This window comes from Myxine glutinosa, chromosome 13 (genome assembly GCF_964187855.1).
Source record: "Myxine glutinosa chromosome 13, kmMyxGlut1.1, whole genome shotgun sequence".
In the NCBI taxonomy this organism is placed as follows: Eukaryota; Metazoa; Chordata; class Myxini; order Myxiniformes; family Myxinidae; genus Myxine; species Myxine glutinosa.
Window position 1 is genome coordinate 35,317,790 of NC_136273.1, and position 17,897 is coordinate 35,335,686.

At 45.2% G+C, this 17,897-nt stretch overlaps 1 protein-coding gene across 1 annotated transcript in view; it reads left to right on the forward strand.

Annotated features, from left to right (window-relative positions):
- The window catches only part of KLHL14 (kelch like family member 14), an 81,729-nt gene that overhangs the window by 58,265 nt on the left and 5,567 nt on the right, over nt 1–17,897 (forward strand). The window contains exons 3-7 of the mRNA XM_068134260.2: nt 10,029–10,118; nt 10,404–10,482; nt 11,370–11,560; nt 11,736–11,894; nt 13,949–14,106. Of these exons, the coding sequence (XP_067990361.1) occupies nt 10,029–10,118; nt 10,404–10,482; nt 11,370–11,560; nt 11,736–11,894; nt 13,949–14,106 (677 nt within the window). The remainder of the gene's footprint in view (nt 1–10,028; nt 10,119–10,403; nt 10,483–11,369; nt 11,561–11,735; nt 11,895–13,948; nt 14,107–17,897) is intronic.

A 17,897-nucleotide genomic window follows, 5' to 3' on the forward strand; every position in this document is an offset into this window, starting at 1 on the left:
TGTGCCGGGCAGTTTGATGATGCTGGATGATTTGGTATTGCTGGGCGGTTTGACTATGCTGGATGATTTGGTATTGCTGGTTGGTTTGCTTGTGCTGGGCAGTTTGATTGTGCTGGACGATTTGCTTGTGTTGGGCGGTTTGCTTGTGCTGGGCGGTTGCTTGTGCTGGGCAGTTTGTCTGTGCTGGATGATTTGGTATTGCTGGGCGGTTTGACTATGCTGGATGATTTGGTATTGCTGGTTGGTTTGCTTGTGCTGGGCAGTTCGATTGTGTTGGATGATTTGCTTGTGTTGGGCAGTTTGCTTGTGCTGGGCAGTTGCTTGTGCTGGGTGGTTTGACTATGCTGGATGATTTGGTATTGCTGGTTGGTTTGCTTGTGCTGGGCAGTTTGATTGTGTTGGATGATTTGCTTGTGTTGGGCAGTTTGCTTGTGCTGGGCAGTTGCTTGTGCTGGGCAGTTTGATGATGCTGGATGATTTGGCATTGCTGGGCAGTTTGACTATGCTGGATGATTTGATATTGCTGGGCGGTTTGACTATGCTGGATGATTTGGTATTGCTGGGCGGTTTGACTATGCTGGATGGTTTGATTGTGCTGGGTGGTTTGATTATGATGGATGGTTTGCCTGTCCTGGGTGGTTTGATGATGCTGGATGATTAGGTTTTGCTGGGTGGTTTGACTATGCTGGATGATTTGGTATTGCTGGGCAATTTGACTATGCTGGATGGTTTGATTATTATGATGGATGGTTTGCCTGTGCTGGATGGTTTGATTATGATGGATGGTTTGCCTGTGCTGGGCGGTTTGGTTTGCCTGGTTGTTGATGATGCTGGGTGGTTTGATTATGATGGATGGTTTGCCTGTGCTGGATGGTTTGATTATGATGGATGGTTTGCCTGTGCTGGGCGGTTTGGTTTGCCTGGTTGTTGATGATGCTGGGTGGTTTGATTATGATGGATGGTTTGCCTGTGCTGGGTGGTTTGATTATGATGGATGGTTTGCCTGTGCTGGGTGGTTTGATTATGATGGATGGTTTGCCTGTGCTGGGTGGTTTGATTATGATGGATGGTTTGCCTGTGCTGGATGGTTTGATTATGCTGGATGGTTTGATTATGATGGATGGTTTGCCTGTGCTGGATGGTTTGATTATGATGGATGGTTTGATTATGCTGGGTGGTTTGATTATGATGGATGGTTTGCCTGTGCTGGATGGTTTGATTATGCTGGATGGTTTGATTATGATGGATGGTTTGCCTGTGCTGGATGGTTTGATTATGATGGATGGTTTGCCTGTGCTGGATGGTTTGATTATGATGGATGGTTTGCCTGTGCTGGGTGGTTTGATTATGCTGGATGGTTTGATTATGATGGATGGTTTGCCTGTGCTGGATGGTTTGATTATGCTGGATGGTTTGATTATGCTGGATGGTTTGCCTGTGCTGGGTGGTTTGATTATGCTGGATGGTTTGCCTGTGCTGGGTGGTTTGATTATGATGGATGGTTTGCCTGTGCTGGATGGTTTGATTATGCTGGATGGTTTGCCTGTGCTGGGTGGTTTGATTATGATGGATGGTTTGCCTGTGCTGGGTGGTTTGATTATGATGGATGGTTTGCCTGTGCTGGATGGTTTGATTATGATGGATGGTTTGCCTGTGCTGGATGGTTTGATTATGATGGATGGTTTGCCTGTGCTGGGTGGTTTGATTATGATGGATGGTTTGCCTGTGCTGGGTGGTTTGATTATGATGGATGGTTTGCCTGTGCTGGATGGTTTGATTATGCTGGATGGTTTGCCTGTGCTGGATGGTTTGATTATGATGGATGGTTTGCCTGTGCTGGATGGTTTGATTATGATGGATGGTTTGCCTGTGCTGGGTGGTTTGATTATGATGGATGGTTTGCCTGTGCTGGGTGGTTTGATTATGATGGATGGTTTGCCTGTGCTGGATGGTTTGATTATGATGGATGGTTTGCCTGTGCTGGGTGGTTTGATTATGATGGATGGTTTGCCTGTGCTGGGTGGTTTGATTATGATGGATGGTTTGCCTGTGCTGGATGGTTTGATTATGCTGGATGGTTTGCCTGTGCTGGGTGGTTTGATTATGATGGATGGTTTGCCTGTGCTGGGTGGTTTGATTATGATGGATGGTTTGCCTGTGCTGGGTGGTTTGATTATGCTGGATGGTTTGCCTGTGCTGGGTGGTTTGATTATGATGGATGGTTTGCCTGTGCTGGGTGGTTTGATTATGCTGGATGGTTTGCCTGTGCTGGATGGTTTGATTATGATGGATGGTTTGCCTGTGCTGGGCGGTTTGGTTTGCCTGGTTGTTGATGATGCTGGGTGGTTTGATTATGATGGATGGTTTGCCTGTGCTGGGTGGTTTGATTATGCTGGATGGTTTGCCTGTGCTGGATGGTTTGATTATGATGGATGGTTTGCCTGTGCTGGGTGGTTTGATTATGATGGATGGTTTGCCTGTGCTGGGCGGTTTGGTTTGCCTGGTTGTTGATGATGCTGGGTGGTTTGATTATGATGGATGGTTTGCCTGTGCTGGGTGGTTTGATTATGCTGGATGGTTTGCCTGTGCTGGATGGTTTGATTATGATGGATGGTTTGCCTGTGCTGGGCGGTTTGGTTTGCCTGGTTGTTGATGATGCTGGGTGGTTTGATTATGATGGATGGTTTGCCTGTGCTGGGTGGTTTGATTATGCTGGATGGTTTGCCTGTGCTGGATGGTTTGATTATGATGGATGGTTTGCCTGTGCTGGGCGGTTTGGTTTGCCTGGTTGTTGATGATGCTGGGTGGTTTGATTATGATGGATGGTTTGCCTGTGCTGGGCGGTTTGGTTTGCCTGGTTGTTGATGATGCTGGGTGGTTTGATTATGATGGATGGTTTGCCTGTGCTGGGCGGTTTGGTTTGCCTGGTTGTTGATGATGCTGGGTAGTTTGATTATGATGGATGGTTTGATTATGCTGGATGGTTTGATTATGATAGATGGTTTGATGATGCTGGCTGGTTTGATTATGATAGATGGTTTGATTATGCTGGATGGTTTGATTATGATAGATGGTTTGATTATGCTGGATGGTTTGATTATGATAGATGGTTTGATGATGCTGGATGGTTTGATTATGATAGATGGTTTGATTATGATGGATGGTTTGATTATGCTGGATGGTTTGATTATGATAGATGGTTTGATTATGATGGATGGTTTGATTATGCTGGATGGTTTGATTATGATAGGTGGTTTGATTATGATGGATGGTTTGATTATGCTGGATGGTTTGATTATGATGGATGGTTTGATTATGATGGATGGTTTGATTATGCTGGATGGTTTGATTATGATAGATGGTTTGATTATGCTGGATGGTTTGATTATGATAGATGGTTTGCTTGTGCTGGGTGGTTTGATTATGATAGATGGTTTGATGATGCTGGATGGTTTGATTATGATAGATGGTTTGATTATGATAGATGGTTTGATTATGATAGATGGTTTGATGATGCTGGATGGTTTGATTATGATAGATGGTTTGATTATGATGGATGGTTTGATTATGCTGGATGGTTTGATTATGATAGGTGGTTTGATTATGATGGATGGTTTGATTATGCTGGATGGTTTGATTATGCTGGATGGTTTGATTATGATGGATGGTTTGATGATGCTGGCTGGTTTGATTATGCTGGATGGTTTGATTATGATAGATGGTTTGATTATGATAGATGGTTTGATTATGATAGATGGTTTGATTATGCTGGATGGTTTGATTATGATAGATGGTTTGATGATGCTGGATGGTTTGATTATGCTGGATGGTTTGATTATGATAGATGGTTTGATGATGCTGGATGGTTTGATTATGATAGATGGTTTGATTATGATAGATGGTTTGATGATGCTGGATGGTTTGATTATGATAGATGGTTTGATGATGCTGGATGGTTTGATTATGATAGATGGTTTGATTATGATAGATGGTTTGATTATGATAGATGGTTTGATGATGCTGGATGGTTTGATTATGATAGATGGTTTGATTATGATAGATGGTTTGATTATGATAGATGGTTTGATTATGCTGGATGGTTTGATTATGATAGATGGTTTGCTTGTGCTGGGTGGTTTGATTATGATAGATGGTTTGATGATGCTGGATGGTTTGATTATGATAGATGGTTTGATTATGATAGGTGGTTTGATTATGATGGATGGTTTGATGATGCTGGATGGTTTGATTATGATGGATGGTTTGATTATGATGGATGGTTTGATTATGCTGGATGGTTTGATTATGATAGATGGTTTGATGATGCTGGATGGTTTGATTATGATAGATGGTTTGATTATGATAGATGGTTTGATGATGCTGGATGGTTTGATTATGATAGATGGTTTGATGATGCTGGATGGTTTGATTATGATAGATGGTTTGATTATGATAGATGGTTTGATTATGATAGATGGTTTGATGATGCTGGATGGTTTGATTATGATAGATGGTTTGATTATGATAGATGGTTTGATTATGATAGATGGTTTGATTATGCTGGATGGTTTGATTATGATAGATGGTTTGCTTGTGCTGGGTGGTTTGATTATGATAGATGGTTTGATGATGCTGGATGGTTTGATTATGATAGATGGTTTGATTATGATAGGTGGTTTGATTATGATGGATGGTTTGATTATGCTGGATGGTTTGATTATGCTGGATGGTTTGATTATGATGGATGGTTTGATGATGCTGGCTGGTTTGATTATGATAGATGGTTTGATTATGCTGGATGGTTTGATTATGATAGATGGTTTGATTATGATAGATGGTTTGATTATGATAGGTGGTTTGATTATGATGGATGGTTTGATGATGCTGGATGGTTTGATTATGATGGATGGTTTGATTATGCTGGATGGTTTGATTATGATAGATGGTTTGATTATGATAGGTGGTTTGATTATGATGGATGGTTTGATGATGCTGGATGGTTTGATTATGATGGATGGTTTGATTATGATGGATGGTTTGATTATGCTGGATGGTTTGATTATGATAGATGGTTTGATTATGCTGGATGGTTTGATTATGATAGATGGTTTGCTTGTGCTGGGTGGTTTGATTATGATAGATGGTTTGATTATGCTGGATGGTTTGATTATGATAGGTGGTTTGATGATGCTGGATGGTTTGATTATGATAGATGGTTTGATTATGATAGATGGTTTGATTATGCTGGATGGTTTGATTATGATAGATGGTTTGATTATGATGGATGGTTTGATTATGATAGGTGGTTTGATTATGATGGATGGTTTGATTATGCTGGATGGTTTGATTATGCTGGATGGTTTGATTATGATGGATGGTTTGATGATGCTGGCTGGTTTGATTATGATGGATGGTTTGATTATGATGGATGGTTTGATTATGATGGATGGTTTGATTATGATGGATGGTTTGCCTGTGCTGGATGGTTTGATTATGCTGGATGGTTTGATTATGATGGATGGTTTGATTATGATGGATGGTTTGCCTGTGCTGGATGGTTTGATTATGCTGGATGGTTTGATTATGATGGATGGTTTGATTATGATGGATGGTTTGATTATGATGGATGGTTTGCCTGTGCTGGATGGTTTGATTATGCTGGATGGTTTGATTATGATGGATGGTTTGATTATGATGGATGGTTTGCCTGTGCTGTGCGGTTTGGTTTGCCTGGTTGTTGATGATGCTGGGTGGTTTGATTATGCTGGATGGTTTGCCTGTGCTGTGCGGTTTGGTTTGCCTGGTTGTTGATGATGCTGGGTGGTTTGATTATGCTGGATGGTTTGATTATGATGGATGGTTTGCCTGTGCTGGGCGGTTTGGTTTGCCTGGTTGTTGATGATGCTGGGTGGTTTGATTATGCTGGATGGTTTGATTATGATGGATGGTTTGCCTGTGCTGGATGGTTTGATTATGATGGATGGTTTGCCTGTGCTGGGCGGTTTGATTTGCCTGGTTGTTGATGATGCTGGATGGTTTGATTATGATGGATGGTTTGCCTGTGCTGGGCGGTTTGGTTTGCCTGGTTGTTGATGATGCTGGATGGTTTGATTATGCTGGATGGTTTGCCTGTGCTGGATGGTTTGATTATGATGGATGGTTTGCTTGTGCTGGGCGGTTTGGTTTGCCTGGTTGTTGATGATGCTGGGTGGTTTGATTATGATGGATGGTTTGCCTGTGCTGGGCGGTTTGGTTTGCCTGGTTGTTGATGATGCTGGGTGGTTTGATTATGATGGATGGTTTGCCTGTGCTGGGCGGTTTGGTTTGCCTGGTTGTTGATGATGCTGGGTGGTTTGATTATGATGGATGGTTTGCCTGTGCTGGGCGGTTTGGTTTGCCTGGTTGTTGATGATGCTGGATGGTTTGATTATGATGGATGGTTTGCCTGTGCTGGGCGGTTTGGTTTGCCTGGTTGTTGATGATGCTGGATGGTTTGATTATGATGGATGGTTTGCCTGTGCTGGGTGGTTTGATTATGCTGGATGGTTTGCCTGTGCTGGGCGGTTTGGTTTGCCTGGTTGTTGATGATGCTGGATGGTTTGATTTATGATGGATGGTTTGCCTGTGCTGGGCGGTTTGGTTTGCCTGGTTGTTGATGATGCTGGATGGTTTGATTATGATGGATGGTTTGCCTGTGCTGGGCGGTTTGGTTTGCCTGGTTGTTGATGATGCTGGATGGTTTGATTATGATGGATGGTTTGCCTGTGCTGGGCGGTTTGGTTTGCCTGGTTGTTTATGATGCTGGGTGGTTTGATTATGATGGATGGTTTGCCTGTGCTGGGCGGTTTGGTTTGCCTGGTTGTTGATGATGCTGGGTGGTTTGATTATGATGGATGGTTTGCCTGTGCTGGGCGGTTTGGTTTGCCTGGTTGTTGATGATGCTGGGTGGTTTGATTATGCTGGATGGTTTGCTTGTGCTGGGCGGTTTGGTTTGCCTGGTTGTTGATGATGCTGGATGGTTTGATTATGATGGATGGTTTGCCTGTGCTGGGCGGTTTGGTTTGCCTGGTTGTTTATGATGCTGGGTGGTTTGATTATGATGGATGGTTTGCCTGTGCTGGGCGGTTTGGTTTGCCTGGTTGTTGATGATGCTGGGTGGTTTGATTATGATGGATGGTTTGCCTGTGCTGGGCGGTTTGGTTTGCCTGGTTGTTGATGATGCTGGGTGGTTTGATTATGATGGATGGTTTGCCTGTGCTGGGCGGTTTGGTTTGCCTGGTTGTTGATGATGCTGGATGGTTTGATTATTTATGATAGATGGTTTGCCTGTGCTGGGTGGTTTGATTATGATTGATGGTTTGATTATGATGGATGGTTTGCCTGTGCTGGGCGGTTTGGTTTGCCTGGTTGTTGATGATGCTGGATGGTTTGATTATGATGGGTGATTTTTTTTGATTGAATGGCTGTGTTTGTCTCGTCGAACAGTCCTGTGCATTTGCCTGTATGTCCATGTGTATGAAATATGTTAGTGGAATGTCCACCACCAGCCTTACTTAGATCCTGGTAAAAAATAAATCAATAATAAAAAACACCTGTTAATATATTTCCTTTTACTTGTTCATGTTTCTTTGTTTATTTTTCTTCTTCTTCCTTCTCCTGCCAGTACTTCCATTCTAATTTCCTATCTTTCTGTTTATTTGCACATCTTCTCATTTATTTCTTGTCAATAGAGCTTTTATGTGTTGCCCACCTTGCTGTTATAAAGTCAATCCACCTGCACAGTAGGCCCACAGACTTGCGTATTGTTTCTCTGTGTACTATTTTGTCTCATTCAGAAGGAACTTGAACCCCAAACACTTCTCCATCCAATTCTGACACTCACATAAACTTTATCAAATCCATAGAGCACCTTCCAATTTGAATGGTGGTTTTGGTGTCACAGTCTTGTAGAGATTTCTCCATCCTCATCCATGGGGACCATCGGACAATGCTATAGGACACTGTTGCCACCGTCTGTGAAGCCTTTTCATATTTTGTGGTCTTTCTCATTACTGAACACCATATCAGAAAGAATACCTTCCATAAAGCATCCTCAATATTAAGGACTAATGAACTTTGTGAAAGAGAGCAATTAAGTGTGCGCAACTCAGGAGGCATCTGAGTGAGACTAATTAATGACTCCAGGCGCAGTGAAGTGTTGTAAACTGCATTAATGTAGCATCACAGCTTCTGAACTGCAGCCGCAGCTATTAGCATCTCTCTGTTTCCCCTTCACTTTGTGCCACCATTTGTACACTGAGCCTGGGATTTTTTACATGTAGCATATGTGGCATCGCCATGCACCCACTGGATTGTCCATGGCATCCCCCATTCACCTGCTGGATTGTCCATGGCATCCCCCATGCACCTGCTGGAGTGTCCATGGAATCCTCCATACACCCGCTGGATTGTCCATGGCATCCCCCATGTACCTACTGGATTGTCCATGGCACGACCCATGCACCTGCTGGATTGTCCATGACATCCCCCATTCACTGCTGGATTGTCCATGGCATTCCCATTCACCTGATGGATTGTCCATGGCATCTCCCATGCACCTACTGGATTGTCCATGGCATTCCCATTCACCTGCTGTATTGTCCATGGCATTCCCCATGCACCTACTGGATTGTCCATGGCATCCCCCATGCACCTGCTGGATTGTCCATGACATCCCCCATTCATGCTGGATTGTCCATGGCATTCCCCACTCACTACTGGATTGTCCATGGCATTCCCATTCACCTGCTGGATTGTCCATCGCATCCCCCATTCACTGCTGGATTGTTCATGGCATCCCCCATTCACTGCTAGATTGTCCGTGTACCTGCTGGATTGTCCTTGGCAACCTCCATGCACCTGCTGGAGGATTGTCCATGGGATTGTCCATGCACCTACTGGAGAGTTGTCCGTGGTCGTGTAGATGCACTTGCTGGATGGTTGTCTGTAAGGTTGTAGATGCACCTGTTGTTTTCTGGATTTTCCATGTTCCTGATAGATTGTCCCTGCATGTTAAGACCTTGCGTGCCAGGTGTATGAAGCCTTAAAACCTCATTTCAAATCGCCATCAAGAAAATAAAACGGTGCTGCTACCTTGTTTGGGTCACACGCAGGTGTGCGCTTAGCTCTGTTTTAACAGGCAATTCTTTACCATAATAATCTCTGAGATAATTGAAACCTCTTTTTTGGCGATTTCATCACAGTGCTACTAAAGCAATGGGATTGCCACCCCAATTCTTTCCATAGATAACCCTCTTGAAATAACACTGGCCTTTTGGAATGACATTTTCACCAAACCGGAGGGGTATTAATGGAATGTTCATTGGTAACATTGATTTCCCGAACAAACCAATTGAAATTGATATCTCATGAGGTCCTATTGGCACCTCGAGCACATTGAACCTCTGAACGAGGTCCCCGAGCCAGAGTTTGTGCATCATTCCTCGCTCCGCAATGGATTTGTTTCACCTACAAGGTGACTTCATAACACCCAATAGCACAACACATTATTTCGGTCGAAACCGCCATGGGCCTCTCCGAGCAATAGAATTCCTTACATCAGTCGGCTCTGATTGTGGTAGAGCTGGTGTTTTCTTACGAAGCATTTTCCACCAAACGGCTCCGGCTCCCTTTGAATGCTTTGCCTTTTTCTCCGCACCATTAATGTCACATTTCTACGCACTGCCGTACACAATCCAATTTTCCTCCCTCTGTCAAAAGCAAGCGCCATGAGTTTGCACACCCTTCAGCACATGCAGAATTAGCTGGCTGCATCATTTCCACAGATGGGAAAGCTGGGAAGGGGAGGCTGGGAAGGGGGAGGGTAGAGGGGGGTGCATCGTGGAATGTTCACCTCCTGCCATCTTGCATGCGTGACGGTGTGGCACGGAGCAACTACCCCTGGTGTAGTCACCTTGCTGGGTCCACTTGGAGGTACCTGGCTCAGAGCTCATCTTTGACTGAGTGTTCTGCCCATTGCCTGCCCATAGGAATGCCCTACAACAATGCTCACCACTGTGTTGTAGAAGTTGAAAACTTCCTTTTTGTTCTGGGAGGAGAAGACCGGTGGAACCCCAATGGTACGTACATTCCCCCTCAATTTCTCCACCGAGCCCAGGGGAGCTTGAGATGCATCCAGAAACATTTACCGTTTACATTGGTACCCTCCTAAACTGCCTATACATGAAAAGGTTTAGTTTTTATGTTTAGAAAACAAAAAGTTTCAATCCTAAGGCCCTACAGTATGGAGAGCTTGCAGCCATATGATCAACCACAAGCCCTTTTCAGGTAAATGTTTTTGTGGAAAGGGCAGAGCTTACACAAGTTTAATTAAAGGCTCACGTTTTGTCCACATGTTGCCGCAGGTAAACACAGCACCTGCTTTGTGAGCCGCTATGACCCTCGCTTCAATACCTGGGTTCAACTTCCTCCCATGCAGGAGAGGTGAGGGCATTCACGAAAGGGAGCTCTCCGTTCTCGTCGCATTAATAAATATTAAATAGGAATTTCTTTCACCAAGAATTAATGGCTGATGCCTGTTTATGTTTCACTGCAGCAGAGTAATGAAAAAAAGACCATTAAAATCTAATTCTAACTCAGCCAAATTACCCAGGCTTCCTCACACCATTGGTGAACAAGGCGGAGGGAGCGAGTCGCGCTCCTCGGCCCACACCAATCGCAGGGCTCCTCCGTTGGGCCGTGCGCGCAAGGGCCGGGCCTGTCGATGGCTGAGCATTTCTGCATGCTCCGCTGAATCATGGCGAGGAATTAAAGCTTGCCGGGGCTAACGGGCTTCTCCTATCAGCCTAATGAAAGGCGCGGAGCGAGCCTCGGCCGGTGACTTTGCCCAAGGGCTGTGTTCTCGGTTGGTCTTGCCCCGCTGGTCGGCTCTTTTGGCCAGCCCCGATGACCTTCAAGGAACCAAGAAATAATTTTGGGGGTGGCACAGGACGTTTTTAATTAAAATATGACTCCTTAGCTGCATTCCTTGGGGCCTCTTGGCCAATGCAGGTGTTATCTTTTCATATGGTTAAAACTATCTGCTGAGAGCTGATGAAGAACCATGAAAATGCACTTCGAAGAGAAACTAACATTTACATTCTGGATTGTCCTTGGCGTCCCCCATTTTGTGCAATTTCGGCTTTACCACTTCCAGACGCGTCATATGTTCCCTGAAGACCACCAGAAGTACACTTGGTCGTGATTCAAATCCAAATCTGTTGTGTAATAATTCCTGTAACGAGTGAAATCCACAGAAAAATGGAAATGGAAATGCTCAAGAGTTGTTTGAATCAACCTTGCAAAAGTCAGTGTGCCGTGTGTAATTTCAGGCGTGCTAGCTTCTACGCATGCCATGTTAACAAGCAGCTGGTTGTGGTTGGTGGCCGCAATGAGACCGGTTACTTGTCATCGGTGGAGGGCTACAACTTGGAGAAAAATCAGTGGCACTACAGTGCGGCACTACCCAGTCCTCTGGCAGCGCACGCCGGTGCACTGCACAACGGAAAAGTTTATGTTTCCGGTAGGATGGTGGACACGCAACCTCTACATACATTTCCAAATTCAAACTAGGCCTGTTCTAGGGAGATGCTTGCGGGATTCTCACCAAGAGATGTCCAACATGTGTGTGATGCTGATGTATGTTGTATGAGCACGACGGCCATGTTTATTGCTACGCCGGTGGCATGCGGTTACAGGCGGTGTTCACAATGGCGAATACGTGAAATGGCTGCAGTGTTTCGACCCCGAGCGGAACGTGTGGACCAAGAAAGCGAATATGAGCACCAAGAGGGCGATCCATGTGCTCTCGTCCCTTGGGGGATGTCTTTATGCCATCGGAGGAAACCACCTCAAAGGCAGGACCACCACTGCATACCACCTGGAAATTAGACCAAAAATGCAACATTTTGCCATGGAACACACAGATTGAAGTGTTTCTTTCACGAATAACCTTTCTCTGTTGAAAATTACAAGATAATGAATTCATTGGATGATGTACAGTTCTGTGCAAACATTATCAGCCACCTTGAAAATAAACATCTTTATTGTCACATTGGCATATTTTGATAAACTTGTGATATTATGGTCAAGTTTTATGGAAAAAAAATCATCATATTAAAATACGCAATTTGGTGTCTTTCTGTCAGTGTGTATGTCTGACTGTGATACATTCGGTCGTTACTTATCCAATCTCAACAAAATTTGACAGGAGGACTAAGGCTCACACGGTGGAGGTTGTAGCAACTTCATCCCCCCCCCTCTCAAATGGGGGTTTTCACCTTGGGCAAAATCCATGTTAAGGTGTATATCCGTGTTACGAGTCGCTGCTGCTGTTCAACACGAAAGCGAAAGGAAGGAAACCCGATGCTCTTGAGGCATTAAATGTTTATTGTGTCCACCACAGACTAATATATCCGAGCCTAGATCTACTGCAATCTATATACCCCAAATAAGATAATAGGGTGCCCCTTCCTGCTACTCCCATGGGGAGCGGGTGCACTATATAAATCATAAATGTAATTTCAATATCTGGTGTGACCACTTTTTTCATGCAATTTCTGAAATAATTCTGTCATATGTTCATCAATTCTGGAGAAATTTCAGGAATTTCATGAAAAATGTCATCACACTCCTTCCATTTGGTACGTTGTTCCATGTACAGTATTCCACAATGTGTCCCATAATTTGTGTTTTTTTATTTTTGTTTGTTTTTCTTTTTTTTTCCTGTCCAAATAATCCCAGACACCATATATGATGTTAGCATCAGGACTTTGAGGGGGCATTCTAGTAGTTGTGGAGTTCTTGACTCTGCATTTCTTTTAACTGTCGTGTCGGAAAACAAAATTGTCGTCAATTAGCCTCCTTGATGGGATACCATGGTGGATCCAGATCTCCTTGTACTTGTCAGCGTTAATTGTTCTTCAATTCACACCAAATCACGAACACCAGCAGCAGAAATACATCTCCAAACCTGGACAGATCCTCCACCATGTTTCTCACCAACTCTCCTTCTGACATACTGCCTTCTCTTTGTTCCAGAAAGTTTATTTGGCCTAACCAGCCAGTTCTGTCTTTATCTTCTCTGGTCTCGTTATACTTCTGTTTTGTTGCTTGAAAGCCACATCTGGAAATACCTGTTTTGGGGGATATTTCACTCAGGTATTTTCCTTCTTGTTGTATAACTATTATTTTGAGTCTTGTCGAGATCAATATATTGGGCATGTTGGGGGGTTTATATTACCTGCAAGAGAGAAATTACAAATGAGTGAAAAAAAAATGTGGTGGCCTAAATAAAAAAGAAAATGTGGTGGCTTTTGCACAATACTGTATATCGATTCATTGATTAATAGACAAACACATCAGGATTTTTTGAGTCCACACATGTAGTACACACAGTTATGTTTTTAAAGTGACCGAAGATCAAGCCAGCGGGGTCAACAAACTTCAAGGCACATTTCTCTTCCGCCCGGGAAATCAGCTAACATGGCCGTCTTCAATTCTGTGGGGAGAGGAGTGTGGTCAGGGAGAAGAAGGGGGCATGGATCGAGAGAGGGAGAGGGTGGGGGGTAATGGGGAAGGGTGAGGGGTAATGGGGGAGAGAGAGGAGGTAATGGGGAAAGGAGAAGGCAGAGGGGTAGGTACCTTGTCCCACGTTACTCTCACTAAAATCCTTGTAAGTTGAGCATGTTCTGAAGAAACTACTCAATGTACCAAAGTACAAACGAAGTATCATATCAATCATATGATGACGAAACGACTATTGATCGCATATTGTACATTAATTGGAGTGATCATTTATATTGATATCTGAGTGTGTGCGGCTCTGTAAGTATGTATACTCACCGACCATGAGTGTGCAGCACAGAGTGAATACACAGCATGTTAAGTGTCCATGTGTGCATCATTTCAGGCTCCAGCCATCTTGATGTGCTATTGGTGGAACGATATTGTCCCCATACGGACACGTGGAGCGTGCTGCCCAGCGCCATGTTGGAAGGGCGCAGTGGCCCAGGCTGTGCTGTTTTGGACAACCTCGTCTATCTAGTTGGAGGTTACAGCTGGAGCATGGTGAGTTGGACATTTTGCCGAAATGTTCATGGTTTAGAGCCAATCTTTAACCATGGTGACCTGAACAACCGATTATGGTTGTATTGGTGTGATTATGTATTCTAAAAGGCAAATTGGATGTTTAAAAAAAAATAAACTAGAATTATTTTGACAAGGGCGAAGGTCCATCCTTTTCCACTAAGCTCATTGTGGGCTTTTCTATGCTTCTGCTTGTCGCACCCGCCTTCTTTTATGGGTTGAGGATCGCCCCTTTATTACTTGGCACTTGGGCAAGGTCGTCCCACTTCCCTTTCGAGCAGGACTGGAGCAGTTTCCGTGCCTAAACTAGCGCTGACGGCCTGTCAGATGCTTTAAAAGGACACATAAGACAGATTCACAAAAGGTAGAACATAAAACAAAGGCACAAAGGGTCGTGATTTTTAGACGCATACACCAGGGTAGACAGATGTTGTCTACATATTACATACGCGACGCATATGTAATATCACAATTAATTATCATACCTTTGGAATGAAGGCTTACTCTGTGATATTTTACGAAGGACCTAACTAAACTATACTAACCAATGTTATCCCCGAGAAATTAACCCTCATTTCCACAACAATATATATTATCTTTTAGCGGTTGCCGAAGACGATAAGAAGAGGCCATTTCGTTGGGTACAAAAGGTAGTTTATTGCACAGAAATCTCCAGCAACTGCTCACGAACGGAAGTCGTAACGGCTTATATAAAACAAGCACCCTCTTCGGAGGGCGTGGCTCCAACAGCCGTGCGTGCGTCACGACGACACAACCAAACGTCCGTGTGCGTGGGTTAGATCAAACCCATCGTAATGGTAACCGTCACATGCGGATAAGTGAATAAGGTAACCACGACATGTGCATAAGGTAACCACTACATGCGCCCCCCCCCCCAGAAGGCACGCCACGGGCGTGTACGTAGTTCGCGGGTGGAACCGAGCCGGGCCGCGGGTGGAACCGAGCCGGGCCGCGGGTGCTGAGCAGCGGTAGCAGTTGGAGTTGCAGCAGTAGGAAATGCGGGAGCGGCGAGCACCAGTGCGCGCGAAGGTAACAAAGCAGCCGTGCGTGCGCAAGAGATGAGCAGCATCAGCCTCGGGATCCGCCGTAGGAGCAGTAGTAGGAATTGCGGGGGTGGCGAGCGCCAGTGCGCGCGAAGGTAACAAAGCAGCCGTGCGTGCGCAAGAGATGAGCAGCATCAGCCTCGGGATCCGCCGTAGGAGCAGTAGTAGGAATTGCGGGAGTGGCGAGCGCCAGTGCGCGCGAAGGTAACAAAGCAGCCGTGCGTGCGCAAGAGATGAGCAGCATCAGCCTCGGGATCCGCCGTAGGAGCAGTAGTAGGAATTGCGGGAGTGGCGAGCGCCAGTGCGCGCGAAGGTAACAAAGCAGCCGTGCGTGCGCAAGAGATGAGCAGCATCAGCCTCGGGATCCGCCGTAGGAGCAGTAGTAGGAATTGCGGGAGTGGCGAGCGCCAGTGCGCGCGAAGGTAACAAAGCAGCCGTGCGTGCGCAAGAGATGAGCAGCATCAGCCTCGGGATCCGCCGTAGGAGCAGTAGTAGGAATTGCGGGAGTGGCGAGCGCCAGTGCGTGCGCAAGAGATGAGCAGCATCAGCCTCGGGATCCGCCGTAGGAGCAGTAGTAGGAATGGCGAGCAGCAGTACTCGGCCTGTGTGCGCGGAGGCGACGAAGTAGCAGTACTCGGCCTGTGTGCGCGAAGGCGACGGGCAGCAGTACTCGGCCTGTGTGCGCGGAGGCGGCGAGCAGCGGTGCTCGGCCTGTGTGCGCGAAGGCGACGAAGTAGCCGTGCCCGGCCTGTGTGCGCGGAGGCGACGAAGTAGCAGTACTCGGCCTGTGTGCGCGAAGGCGACGAAGTAGCCGTGCCGCCAACGCCCCTTCGGAGGGTCCTGGAGCGGGTTCGCCCCTCCAGTCGTAGAGGAGGAACCGAGCGCGATGCGCGAACCCCATGGCCGCTCGTCATGGCTAAAACTCCGGCAGTTCGAGTTTAGGTCGTGTGGAAGAAATTGCGGTCGCAATCCTGCCGTGTTCATGTGGCCCCCGAATATGTTCGGGGGGCAACGGGGTCACCAGTTTAGCGGTTGCCGAAGACGATAAGAAGAGGCCATTTCGTTGGGTACAAAAGGTAGTTTATTGTACAGGAATCTCCAGCAACTGCTAGCGAACGGAAGTCGTAACGGCTTATATAAAACAAGCACCCTCTTCGGAGGGCGTGGCTCCAACAGCCGCGTGTGCGTCACGACGACACAACCAAACGTCTGTGTGCGTGGGTTAGATCAAACCCATCGTAATGGTAACCGTCACATGCGGATAAGTGAATAAGGTAACCGCGACATGTGCATAAGGTAACCACTACAATCTACTATATAAGAGAGATGTCTGTCTGTGTCACCATTTTTCTCAGAGATGACTGAACAGATCTTCATCAAACTTTCAGAGGTTCATCAGTGAGTGCCTGGGAGTGTTTTAGGCCAAAAATTTTTTTTTTAATGAAAAATAACAAACACATCATTGTTTTTTTAGTTAAAAAAAAAAATCGCTCAATAGTGCCTAAGCCTTTTAAAATTAATGACAGTTATATACAAGTACACATTCGCATAAATAAATACAAAACAATCACCAGACATTTGAATACAAATAAATCAAACAATTCAGGAAGTGCACGAATTTGGCAGTACAGCTTCTTCTTCTTCCTGATCGGCATCACACTTAACTCAGAAACGTGAGCCACATTCACCCACCAGCATATAGTATATGAATCCCCTTCCTCTCCTGCCTCCCCCCTCCTCTTCCACCCCATTCCCCCCCTCCCCTCCCCCTTTCCCCCCTCCCCTTTACCCCCTCCACTCCCCCACACCTGCCCAGCAACGCCGGGTACTTCTGCTAGTCTATATATATATGAAGATGGATAATTAAGTCGTTCAAGCTGGACGAATGCCATGATGACACCATCACAACGGCGTCATGACTGGAGCTATGCATATATAACGACCTTGACTAATTTTGGAAAAGCAAAGGTAGCCAAACTTTATAAGGTATCATTTGAGGTCTATAAAAAAAAATTGTATTTATACACTCCGGGTTCGTGGCATAAACCTACCGAGAATAGACCAACCGTCCTCTCATCTCTGGTACGAGAAGAAGCAGTAAGGTTGCTGTTAATTCGTAATATTATTACGTGCTGCAGCCTAAGACTAGAGAGCGACACAATTTATTGTGCGAAACAAGAGGAGTGAAGCCTCGAACCTGCTCACATATGATATGCCAAGATAATAGAGAGTGGTGCCTCCTTGTGAATCACAGTGCTCTACAAGACCGCTGTTCCCTGGCCTTACCGGACTGGATACCGGTTCAGCAGCATTTACACGAGTAACAGCTGCAGTAAGCTTCTTCCTGATCACTCAAGGTTATGCTTGATGGGATCGTTATTCCTCACACGAAGTGGAGGATTTTTTTTCAACAGATGTCCAGGCTCATATAAGAGCCGAAAATGTTTGAAATGAAGGCAAACAAATACTTTGTCTGGTAGGTACTGTACCTGTAGAAAGTCTACACCCCCTTTCAAATTTTTCAACTTTTGCTTCCTTATAGCCTGGAATTAAATTGCATTAAATCAGACTTTTCTCACCTTTATTTACACATCATAAACCACAACTTCCAAGTGAAAAACATTCTACAAATTTCAGAAATTAATTAAAAGTACAAAACTAGAATATCTTGGCTGGATAAGTATCCACCCTCCTTCCCCCCTTTATAAT